We start from the raw sequence: 13,090 nt of genomic DNA on the forward strand, positions 1-13,090 counted from the left end.
AAATTCTTTGCTGGCTTTAATGCCTGTCAGATGTGTATAAGAGACAGATATATATATATATCGACAAATATTTCACACGAAAATGTAAAACTATGATTTATAACACAAGGTGTTCAATATCTTTTTGATATGATATATTCCTTACCAAAATGATTAAATTCATATCAACTTCTATTTCCATTTATCATAATAATATATAACATACTTGAATACCTTAGATAATATATTGCTATGTTCTTCACAAATATCTTTGAGGATATTGTCGTTATATTTATCTTTAAGGTGACTGAAATCTTCATACGGTTCATCGCTTTCGTCAAAATCCATCAAGGACTCCACTTCCTTTTTCGTGAGGCATAACTTTGGATTTAACTCATCCACAACACGATCTGTAGGAATAGAAAATGAAAGGTTAATCCAACAGTCCATAGGGCAAGACTTTTTTAAATTTATTTTTTTATTGTACCTCTATTATTTTTTAAATTTATTTTTATTATTTTTTTTATTCATTTAAATTATTCTTTTATTTATTTTTATTGTTTTATTTATTTCTATTATTTTTTTTACCTCGCACACTCGCATTTTTTTCATTCAACAATAAAATTGATCAATTCACTAAAGCAAGGCGGCCGTCCTGAGACAAAACAACGTAACTAACATTTTTGTCAATTTTGAGATAGGGTCATTCCGGTTCAAATCAGTCAAACTATTTTGAAGTGCCCTTGTCACCCCACTTGGATTTTCCTTTAAAAAATTCTAAGAATACCTTGTTATGTCAAAGGAAAGAATCCCAAAATTTCAGCTGCGGTTTCTAAGTTATGACCTTTTGAAATTTGGGTAGCATATTTTACTAGAACTTTACATATAATCATAATGTCTACAGATAATAGTAATGCAAAATTTCAGAAGGGTAAAAAAATTTATTGCCAAGTTGCAAACATGCAAACTCTATTTTTCCTTGAAAAGTGAAAAGTTCAAGTTACATTGTTTTTTAGCCACAAAACAGCCAAAGGTATAAAAAAGTTTTGCCTAATTGAAAGTATTCTAACAGGCTGGTGTGTCCATGAGTTCCTTGGTAATTTTATTCTCAGTAATTTTATTCATTGTACAGTATTTCGATATAATGTACTTGTCTTTAGTTATATTTTATATGTACTTTGTTTACGAAATAAAAAATAAATGAAATGAAAATGAATGTAATTTGGCATGAGACCCCAATGGAAATATATATGAAACTGTAAATACGAACAGGATGTTATATCTGGTGTTAAGAAGATAAACAATTGTTAACAACCCATTTGGATATCTTATAAATAAACAACCTTAGAAATTAGCAGACCGCAATCAATGAAATCAACCTGAAGAAGTTTACAGTGTAAACAATAGATTGTGGTTGGTGGATCACAGTGAAGATAAAATTAAAGAATGAATGCATAAAATTCAAGGTTGTACTGAGATAAATTTTGACAACCTATCAGCTACGACAGGAAAAATTATAAAGTTTTGGACTCAAAAGCCCTAATGCTCACACAACCATTTTTACTAGGATGTTATTTTTTTAATAAAAAAAAAAAAATAGTTCACTATCTGTTAAATTTTTCCATAGATTATACCTTATGTGTAAGCCAGTCACACAGGTCCAATCGTACTACTACTACTACTACTAAATCCTTTGCAAGCCACTGGGGCTCATAGTGCTGGAGCTTATCCCCAGTTTCTGTAGTGTGAAGCGGATGAGAGTAGTACTCCCCCTGGACGGGACACTAGTCCGTCGCAGGTTAGTCCCCAGCAGATTGCTGGTACCCATTGATACAGCTGGGTGAACTGAAGCAATGTAGCTAAAGTGCCCAAGTGACTCAAAACCCCGACCTTACGATTGAAAGTCTGAACCTCAACCGCTGCGCCAAACTGCCGCCCAATCGTACAGTACAAGTAAAATAGACGAGAAAAAATATACAGGTTTATCAGCTTTAATAAATGCATTGTCTCGCTGACTATTACACATGCTTCCATTCACAGTACAATGACCTAGTTAGTGGTCAAAGTTGATCAATATTCCTAGGAATAACTAACAGGAAGTACATTCTGAGAAATGGACATTGAGGTATCTGCAACATGTTGTAAAGGTCATTATCGGAATAATATAGTTGGTATGTCTATTTTGTGAAGGGCCCCACTCGACAGTGATTTAGGTTGCTTTTGGGGTGTCCTTGTTTCGCAATTTAGTTGTCATATGTTATGTATTCGTGCTCGTGTTTTCTATTTTGAGACAAATGATAGAAATGAATTGAAAAAAAAAATTCTAATGGACATCCAGTATAGAGAGATACTCCTCTAATTAAAGACCGAAAATCAGAAAAAAAGCAAGTATGAATGAACACCATAACATAATTCATAGATTTATAAAGGCTGTATATATTTTGTATATGTACTAAATGATGCTTAATTACAACCTTATAAATCAGTTATGAAGACTATTTTCTGTGGTCCTAAATTAACAATTTTTTTTTAATCTATTATTCTAATTAGAGACCAAAGCTGCTAAAGATCATGGAAGCACTACATAGAACGCCACGCTTCGGTTGACGACCGTCAGTAACAGTGGGTGCATGGCATAACAGTTGTAAGACAAGCAGAACAGAATGATGCCATCTAATATTAAACTTTTTCAATAATCAAATAAAAAAATGTTAAGTTTCTAACCCGATATTCCTTGTTTTGAAATCTGGCGATCGTATATTTTCTTCTCCAATGTTTTGTCGGTCACAAACCTATAGACGAAACATTTCTTTGTTTGGCCGTAGCGATAAACACGACAGACAGCCTGGGCATCGTGGCATGGGTTCCAAGACGCATCAAACACAACAACTCTGTTAGCACCAATTAAGTTAATACCAAGAGATCCAGCTCTGCAAAAAAAAAAAAAATAAATAGAAGAAAAGGAGAGCACATTCCGAAGATAAGTCGTTTTTAAACAAATCAACGAAAAGAAAAAATTATGCTTATATCCTAGTTATTAACACTCTGACTGCCAGGGGTTAGAAAAATTAATATCAGCCACCGCCAGATATTAATCATGGGAAAACGAGATCATAGTAGTAAAAACGATTTTGTCGTTTTCCCATGATCGTCCTAGTGTGAAAACTTCTCTTACTTCTTTTATTTTCTAAATGAAGAACAAGTGCTTTTTAGCATTCTAACATCCTTGAAAGTAAACAGGCCTTTAGTCGGTGAAAACTACTTTTTTTGATCTGTTAATCATTGAAAGCTAATAATTTGATGCACGTTGTGCCAAAATGTAAAGTTGTAGTAAAAATGGAAACTCAAGTTATTAGTATTTTCAGATACCTGAATGTGTAATCTTTAAAATGAGGGGGTCATTTATTAAAATTGGACATTTCAAACCTAAGTTAAATTGGACAGCACTCCTAGAGTCAAGATAAACATGATTTTGAGTTATTGCCTTCTAAAGTTATTTGTGCATACATCGTTTATTAGAAATGACTATCAAAATTACGTTAAAAATAAACAATTTGTTGACAATTTCGAGAACTAATACTTTGGGACAAGGTTAGTAAGACATTAAACTGTTGATCTATAGTGTACTACCTTGTTGATAACAAAAACAGCCATTGCTTATTGTTATTTGGTTTGTTGAACTGACTAATCATCTTCTCTCGTTCCGATGGGGGAGTTCCTCCATCTAGTCCTGAAATGATAAATTAGGAACATTTATGAATATGTATTATAATTTCTTACTTTTTATATTATCTTGTTGATTTTTTTTTTATTCTTTGCTGGCTTTAATGCCTGTCCTCACTATCAATTTAGTTTTATAAATAACTGATGTATGTATGCCCATATAGAGTCATGATGTGATGTCATATATATATATACTGTCTCTTATACACATCTAAACAACGTAACATTCAGCTTCTTAATGAAGCTGTGAATGTGATTTAAAAAAAAACCTGTACTTGAACTTAAATGTCACATGATTTTGAGAAATTATCATGACACTACATATTCTTAGTGTCTTCCTTGCTTAATATATCAGGATCTGCAATTGATAGGCTCTATCATGTGACTCTTTTTATAAACACTATTGTAAAATTTTATCATTTCTATTCTGAATAATAATCTGTTTGATCTGAAATCATGTCACAGGTCTCCCTCTAATTAAAGACCTCTCCAATTAAAGACCACCTCCATTTAAAGACCATTTTTCTGTGGTCCCAAAGTCACAAAAAGAAGGGAAACCTGCATTATTTTTCTCAACACAGGTAACTAAAAGGACAATATCTGACAATGAATATTGTATTTATGAAATGAAAACAGAACAATAAAAATTTATAAATTCTTCAGCTTCACAAACAAATGAAATACACTTACGGAAATAAGATTCATTTCTTTGCCATATGGTTGGCATGTCTTCGGTGGCATTCGGCGGCCTCGGTAGCTTCCTCTGGCTCAGAAACTTTTCAATTAATGACAATGTTCCGAGGCTCTGACTGAACACAAGCAACTTGTCCCCAAGTTTGATGGATTCCTCTATAACCTTCATCAATAATATCATTTTGCTGCCATAGGATAACTTGAGGGGTTGATAATTCTTCATAATATCTCTTGCCTTCAAGCAAACAAAAATTGAATATATATTAGTGATTACTGAACAATGACAGTTTTCTGGGCCGTAATTCTTGTTTATTCAATTCATTTCTTGCCTTCAAGCAAACAAAAATTGAATATATATTAGTGATTACTGAACAATGACAGTTTTCTGGGCCGTAATTCTTGTTTATTCAATTCATTTCTTTTTTTCTCAATTAGTTTATCATATTTCCTTCATCCTACTTATTGTTCTCCTAGTGAAGTGAAAACACTCTTAAGTAAAGCAGTCACTCCATAGAGTGTATAACCTTCACCTCATGCCTGAATACCGAACAACAGGCAGACTGAATATAATGGGAGATTCCATTATTTTTCTGCCCTGTGGCATGAATGCTGAACAATATGCAGGAAAGCCATTAATTTATTTTCTTTATTGCTTGGGGGGGGAAAAAAAAAAATCATCAAAATTTGACATTGACCTTTTCTTCCCAAATTTGATCATCTCTTTCTTTGAATATTTTGTACCGTTTCGCTAAATTTTATGATGATGCTTTGCTTAGTTTTTTTGCAATCTTGCTAACAAAATCTTGAATACAACCTCCTTTGCTGGAGGTAACTTGGCTTATTTTCAATTCCCAATAACTGTCTTTGTTATACTTTTTAGACAACTTTAGTTCAAAATAATATTTGTTCTGTGTTGGAACTAACACATGTACACAAATAATGTGTATCCGTATGTTGTATACCAGTATTGCTACAGTATTTTGGGGGATAATAGCTCTTTGAAAGCTTTTAAGCATCAATAAATTGAATCAAAAACATTTACACAATTACAATCAACTTACTCTTAGTAGAATATACTACCATTCCTAGCAAAGCAGAAATGGTTTATACATACCCATTCAAATGATATAATGCGATTCACTTTTTCTACGTATGTGATGTTATCAGAATTACTTTCCATGTTACTGCTCGATGCAACGTCATTGCCAGCTAGCGTATCCGCTTTTTTGCCACATTTTTTCCCTTTCGTGTTGATGTCCGGAATATCGAGATCAAGATCGGCCATTGCGTCCGTTTTTTGTAGGAGAACATCATGCAGAATATCGGGGTGGTTCCATATCTAGACATAAATGAAGTCATATTATAATTATCACATTATAAATTATCTGATTCATAGTAGCATAGGTACAGTCCTCTCATTTTCATCTACCACTACCCTGTACCAATCTTCACGGACGGGGCCTCTGACATCTTTCAATATTTCTGCTTAAGCTCATTATATGGATTCTCTCAACAACAAACTTAAAGATTCAACAAACATCAACATGGTGAAATTCCTCAAAATTTACATAAGTACTGTAGTTATTGTCTTTTAGTTTACGTTTGTTTGCAGGGTTCATATACATCAAGCAAAAACTTCTTTAGGTCTCTCCACTCCATATAATGTACCATCATTATTGTTATGTACGAATGAAATAAAGATTTAAATAAACGATTGAATAAAGATTATTCATTTCATGTCATTTCATTTATTTATTCAGGCAAGTGCCTTGGGGCCACAAAGGCAACAAAGTCACCATGACATAAGTCGGGAGCCCCAGAAAACTAAACTTAACTACATGATTAGCTATACTATCTTAAATTGGCTACAAAATTTGGTGGGACTTAAATCTTCAAATAAAAATACAACTGAAATATTTAAACCTGAAATTTAAAAAAATCAAGACTAATCTCTAACTACACCGCATATCTATCTCTAATTTGGACGGAATTTTGTAAATTTACATCTCATTACTAATACTGAGGACTGCCAAATTGAAAACTAATTTCATTGGAGGAAGGGTGGGGGAGGGGAGAGACATACTGTACCTTGCAAAGGACAGAGAAGGCTTTGATTGGGTTAGATGAGCACCAGCCACCAGCACCCATCTCAGTAAAGTACTGCATGAACTTATTGTAGAGGCCTTGCTGGAACGGTGTCAGCCGCACAAACACCACATGTTCCTCCTTGTGAGGTAGAGAGCTGGTGAGAACCTGAAATCCACGCCGTTGAACGAAGCCCTCCAGCAGACTGTGAAGGACGTGTGCTCGATATCGCATTAATTGAACATCCTTAAAAAAAAAATTGAATAAAAACACATCAGATTTACTGATTTAAAGAATTTATACTACAATATTAAATTGTCTGCTAGCAAAATTAAACAAATCAGTAGTGATGTTGTTAGTATATGAGTGAGATACTTACCTGGATAGACCGATAAATGCCTAAGTTTCCTTTGAAACTTACCTTTCAAGCATAAAAGAAAAATAATGGACTCGCGCTAGCTCGCCTATAAATGCCCTGCGTGAATGAACAATACCCTTGTATTTAGGCATTTATCGGTTTATCCAGGTAAAGTATTCACGAAATAGACTTATGAGTCAATGCAAAGAAATGCTATTGACAAATTGAGTACAATTTTTTTTTTACAAATAGAGAGCATTTAGTTACGTATGTTCTTGTGACGCTGTGCATGATTTCTTCCAGATGCTGAACAAGCAAAAATGAGCACATGAACAGATGTAGTGGACCAACTCTGATTTTCAAGACATCGTGCTTGACAACACATTTTCTTTTTTGGGGTAAAGGGAGGAGGGGGTTTAAGGGTACACATATTTGGTTATATTGTGTACCATGCATGTGCCAGGCATATAGAGTGGCATCTTTATGTACCACGCACATGATCCACCTTCACCCATGTTTTTCCTCTGCATCCGCCCCTGGTGTCAATACTTTAGTGTCAAAAAAATATTTACCTTTGATGTACTATCTGTACACTGGCCATTTAGGATAGGTCTTTCAAATAGATTTGAGAATTCATGTTTGGTTCCGAGGAAATTAGGTCGTACGAAGTCAACCATACACCAGTATTCCAAAAGGTTATTCTGCAATGGGTAGCCAGTCAAAACCACACGTCGTCTAAAAATGTAATGCATATCGTTTTACATTTATAATTAAATTATTTATTGATTGATGTTTTTAAGTTTTTCCATATTTATTCTCAAGTCCGATGACAATAACTTCATATTTTTTCATGGAATAAAGACAAAGTGATAAGCAGAAATTCCCCCTAAGTTTTTGTAATGGGTATCAAAATATATTGATCGTAAATTTATATTAATATTATACAGTATCCGCTGCTACTTGGCGATCGGATTTAACACTAGCCATTAAGCGCAAGCTTGGTGGTCTAGTAGTTAGGGCACCAGACTAGTCATCTCTAGGTCGTGGGTTCGATTCCCACCCAAATCACTTGCAAGATATTTTTATGCAAGTATTTGGAGACGTACTGTGCATTCAACATGATAACACATCAGACGGCAAAACATCATTTCTATATTAGTATTGTTTACTAATATTACAATTATATTTAGATACATATAGGCCAAAGATTAGAATATATGCTCGTCCTCATCTTACCTTGTTCGTATATTCTTCAAGGCTTGTGAAGTGCTTGCGTGACTATTCTTGATCCTGTGTCCTTCATCACATATTACAAGATCTGGACCTGGGTTACTTAATGCTATATGTACTTCTACGACAAAAGATTTACACAGATTATCAGTGATATTGTTAATTTACTTACTAAACTACTATATTGCCTTTTTTCCTTGAACTGGAACCCCTAAATATTAATGGAATTGCCTGTTCCAGGCCACTGTACCCACGCTTCCACCACGTGTGCAAATGCAACCTTATTGCCTTATCAACTTTATAGTGATTAACACCTTCAAAAATTGGAATATACTATAAAGATAATTTATACTGTATTACAAGATTTACAAAACTAAGTATAGACGAAAACCAATCAAAATATAATTATTACAAGGATATTTTAGGAAACTATTTGAAATCTCTTTCTGGTTAAATTGAACAACTAAACAATATTATTTTCCCAAGAAAAATAAAGCTAGGATTTACACTGTTAGTTACCTTGATGACTAGATGAAGTATTTTTGAGTATATATATATATGTGTCTTTAGTTACAGTATATGATATGATATGTGGTATGGTGTGATCCTTCACTAATTTTTAAATGCAATTCCTGATTCTTATTGGTATTATGTTTTACGGTGATTGTGCATATCAAGAATAAATTGAATATAAATAGTGTGAACACATACATTAATTATGAAATTTCTATGTCTGTGAATCTTGAATTTCATTTCCAAGAAACTATAGACTATTACGTAGGACTGTGAATGCGTCACTGACTTAAGTCCGTAAGAATGGATCATTCTAAAGTATGTACTGTACAGTAAAGCTCTTTCCAGATCAAATTTTCTTTGACAAAAACCTGTTGTATGCCCATATATAGTCATGATGTGCCTATATATGGTCATGATGTGATGTCATCATGACCATATTTAGGCATGTCACATGTTTCTGTCAAATAAAATTTGATAGTCTGGACAGGACTTTAGACATACTTGAGAGAATACTTGTTATTTTATCTTCTTCGTCGAGATCAATAATCATTGGTTCTTTCTTTGCGGCAGCCTTTTTCCTTCGCTTCTTTATGGCGTTGGGATCGCCTCGTCTCAACGACAGCAATCGGTACATCTCGTATCCCATCAGTAACACGCCCCCAGTCTCATACCACTGGTCTGTAGAAAGAATCATTCATTGTACTTATTAATAACTTGTGACATAAAAGAATAAAGTTGATTATATATTATTGAAATAATTTTTAACATTAACAAGAATAACAAGAACAAGTGGTTTCAAACCATACTGTAATTTTAAACAAAGCATTTGGTGTCTGATTGCGAAAGTGGTCCAATTCCCTTGGATTTCTTATTTTGTATTGTGAATTTATCTTTCTCCAACTTAGTGGAGGCTATATATCTGCTGCTTGTGGATGGATTTTTGTAGTGTACCAAACAGAAATTTCTTTTCTTGAAACACAATAAAATACATCTTTTGTCTTGTAGCCCCCTCCTCCCACCTCCCTAAATGAAAATTAAATTAAGCTGACAATTGATAAAATTCAGAAGAAGCAGCAATGTTAATTTTAAAGCAGTGAGAAATAATTGTGAATGTTGAAAGACTAAAACCAATGACTGTGGATTAGAAGCTGAGCTTAAAGCCCACTTCTAAATCAAATGATGTCAAAGGTCAAGTAACATAAAAAAACAATTATTCTGGATTATCATCTGCATTTTTATATTGTTCATCTTCAGTGTACAGTAGTCAAATAATGCAACCAATCCTAAATAACTTCCCTATTACTAATTCTACTATGGTATAGGCCCTCAAATCTATAGACAGCATTTCTAAATAGAGGTTCCTTTGAAGACCCAAAGCCTCCGAAGAAACCACCATGCGATTTGTTTACGTAATAATAATAATAATAATAATAATAATAATAATAATAATAATAATAATTTATTGTAATCTAAAATCATTAAATCTTACCAATGAGTTTGCCTCTAGATTGAGTGGACTTATAACCATCATTTAAAACGTAAACTGGAAACTGTCTGCAAAAACCATTATCACTGGAAGAATTACAGCCGTCGTTCACACCATCACCAGTCGTTTGAGATGAACCAGGATCACTACTGTTCCTTGGCAACCACATGTCAAATTCAGACACCCAGTTTTGTAGTGTGTTAATTGGCACAATGCATAGCACACTCTTTGCAGTTGTATGCTCAAGAAAAACTGATATAAATGAGATGCATTGCAGTGTCTTTCCAAGGCCCATGCTGTGAGCGAGTATACAACCAAAACCAGGGCTTGACCGATATCGCACAAGTGATTCTACTAAATTATCATACAAGAACCTTATACCACCAATCTGAAATAAATAACAATTTTGAGCGGTTTAAAAATGGACCCCATTATAAAAAAGGTCAAGAACCAGGAATTTAAAGTATGCTCATTAAAAACAAGTTCTCGTAATCTCGAAAGCTCCAATGAGGGCAGTAAAACAGAGGCAGTAGAGTATATTGACCCTAACAGCCACCCATACAAAAAAGATTTATTAATCAATCAGCCAAGTGTTTCTAGAGATGCACATCGGAGCTAAAAATGCATTGGAATTTACAAAGAGAAGGTAGTCCCATATTCATTAAGAAACGTAGGGGAATGAGCAATTAGGAGCCCATCGTACTAAGCCTTGGCACTGTGTGGTAGAGTGGCCATTTCTTTTCCACGTCTTTTATTTTAACCTACCCAGTATATATTTCAACCAGCTATCCAATTATACTCTTGGGTGGAGAGAGAAAAATGTAGGTAAAGCCTTTGTAAAGTACACAAGCAAAATGCACAGCGATAGTTTGAACCCCCGACCTCGAGGCTGAGAGACCGAAATGCAACTGCTGCACCAACCACTAACAGTAGTCTGTCTTATGCCCAGCATTGTAAACTTTTGGGACTTACCTCTATTGAAGATTGTTTCTGTTATTTGTGCATTATGTCTGTTGCCAAATGTTTTTGGGAGAAATATTTACTTGATATCTTTAGGTTTGTTAAAATGAATACACGTCATCCTGACAATCTTACTTTCACTCATTCCTTTGCTACAACTAATGCCTTTAAATTTTCTGTTTTTAATGGGGCAGACTACCCAATGATATTAAAAAGACTCTATTGATTAACCTACGTTCATTCCGTAGATCTTTTAAAAGCATTTTACTAATACTAATAATAAAAGTAATAATAATAATAATAATAATACATAATTTTAAATTAGCATATATATTTTATAAGACTTTAAAAGGTATTCACTGTACTATATTTATTGTTTGTCTTGTGAGGGAAACCTCTTGATAGTGGATTCAGTTAACTTTTTGGTTTTCCTCTCTCTTTTAATGTTTTTTTGACCCAATTTTTGTTTGGCTTTGTTATACTGTTTTAATGTATTGTATTTTGTATTTTTGTATGTCTAAAATATTAATATATATTCTATACAGGTTTCAGCTCCTGTAGGAATTAGTTAACAGCTGTTATCTAAAGACAAAGCCACTTACCTGGTGAGTTTTCATAATCTTCGCTATAGTTTGAGGTACAAAAATATCTGGCTCATTGGGCGGATGTCCAACATTGACCAAGATTCGACCTTGGTCATCGGGAACGTTGAAACGATCATTGGTATGCAGACCGGCTACTTGAGTCTCAGTATCGTCTGCTTTATCAACGCTTAAAACAGTCAAGCCTTCATCCTCATCTGAACTTATTATCTCAATCACTTCTGTAAAGTCATTAAACTATTTATTTAGCACCTGTAAATTTTGAATTGGTACTATATATATTATTACCGTAAAACCTCGTCTAGGCCCCACCATCACACAGACGGTAGAGGGGATTGCCTGCAGCTGTCTGCAACCACTAGCCGAAGTAGGGATATTCGGCAAAGAATTTATCAGTAGTATATAGGCCATGGATATTTTTCTGGCAACTTTTAAAGTAAATCCAAAGTGTTGATTGGTGGAGCTGGCTTGACCCTAATTTTAAAGTTCAGTCTTATAACTTAATGCACTACGGAATGTTGGAAGAATTTGCCCGACCGGGGCTGAGGTCCACGATGAGGGGGCCGATACCCCGACGAGGGGTCAGATTTCCCCGATGAAAGCAAAGTGGGCGTGGTCGAGCTTCGATTGAATGGTTTCTAAAGTGGTCCCCGAAAATGTTGACAATTTAGGGGTTTCAAAGGCTTATTTAATCGATTTTATAGTCTACTAATATGTAGAAAATACATAATTTTTTGACCGGGGGGGGGGGCCCCTGGTCGCCAGCCCCCCCCTGGCGCTGGTGCTACAACTCGGGCCTTAGGCCCTCGGGAACGAAGATAGGGCTAAAATCTCCACATCACCTCGGGGCAATAGATTTCACGATTCCCCTCATGAGCAGTCAATATTTGTATATTATTTATCTTAAATTAAAGATTACAATATGAAAAAAAGTTTTTTTCTCAGTGTAATACACTCTGGATATTCTTCCAACATTCCGTAATGCATTAAGTTATAAGACTGAGCTTTAAAATTAGGGTCAAGCCAGCTCCACCAATCAACACTTTGGATTTACTTAAGGTTGCCAGAAAAATATACATGGCCTAAATACTATTGATAAATTCTTTGCCGAATATCACTACTTCGGCTAGTGGTTGCAGACAACTGCAGGCAATAGCAAATAACAATTCTTTGAAAACCAAGCTCACCTGGAGGTGCTTTAGCAAATTTATTTTTATTGTCTTCGTCACTGCTATCATCCAGAATTATCAACTCATCCGCAACTGCTTTACTCTTTGGAACTACAGGTGGCACTATTTCTACTGAAAGAAAAGAACATGGTCAATAAACGAGAAGGTAGATCCTGCAAATAAGAATATTAAGTACTGTAGCAGCAGCAGCAGGAAGAGTAGCAGCAACAGCAGCAGCAGTTGTAGCAATAGAAAAAGTAGCAGCAATATATATATATATATATTATAC

The 13,090-nt window shown here is 34.4% G+C and overlaps 1 protein-coding gene across 1 annotated transcript in view; it reads right to left on the bottom strand.

Moving 5' to 3' along the window:
• Positions 1 to 12,934, bottom strand: part of LOC117105643 (helicase ARIP4-like) — a gene marked incomplete in the record, with an annotated part of 18,677 nt that extends 5,743 nt beyond the window's left edge. The window contains 12 exon segments of the mRNA XM_033246846.1: positions 214 to 389; positions 2,704 to 2,909; positions 3,610 to 3,709; positions 4,393 to 4,630; positions 5,510 to 5,734; positions 6,484 to 6,726; positions 7,411 to 7,573; positions 8,075 to 8,189; positions 9,086 to 9,262; positions 10,074 to 10,458; positions 11,633 to 11,853; positions 12,820 to 12,934. Of these exon segments, the coding sequence (XP_033102737.1) occupies positions 214 to 389; positions 2,704 to 2,909; positions 3,610 to 3,709; positions 4,393 to 4,630; positions 5,510 to 5,734; positions 6,484 to 6,726; positions 7,411 to 7,573; positions 8,075 to 8,189; positions 9,086 to 9,262; positions 10,074 to 10,458; positions 11,633 to 11,647 (2,043 nt within the window).
• Positions 12,935 to 13,090: the final 156 nt, after the last annotated feature.

This window comes from Anneissia japonica, unplaced genomic scaffold (genome assembly GCF_011630105.1).
Source record: "Anneissia japonica isolate Jap-2015-1 unplaced genomic scaffold, ASM1163010v1 scaffold640_len1575945_cov177, whole genome shotgun sequence".
Classification (NCBI taxonomy): Eukaryota; Metazoa; Echinodermata; class Crinoidea; order Comatulida; family Comatulidae; genus Anneissia; species Anneissia japonica.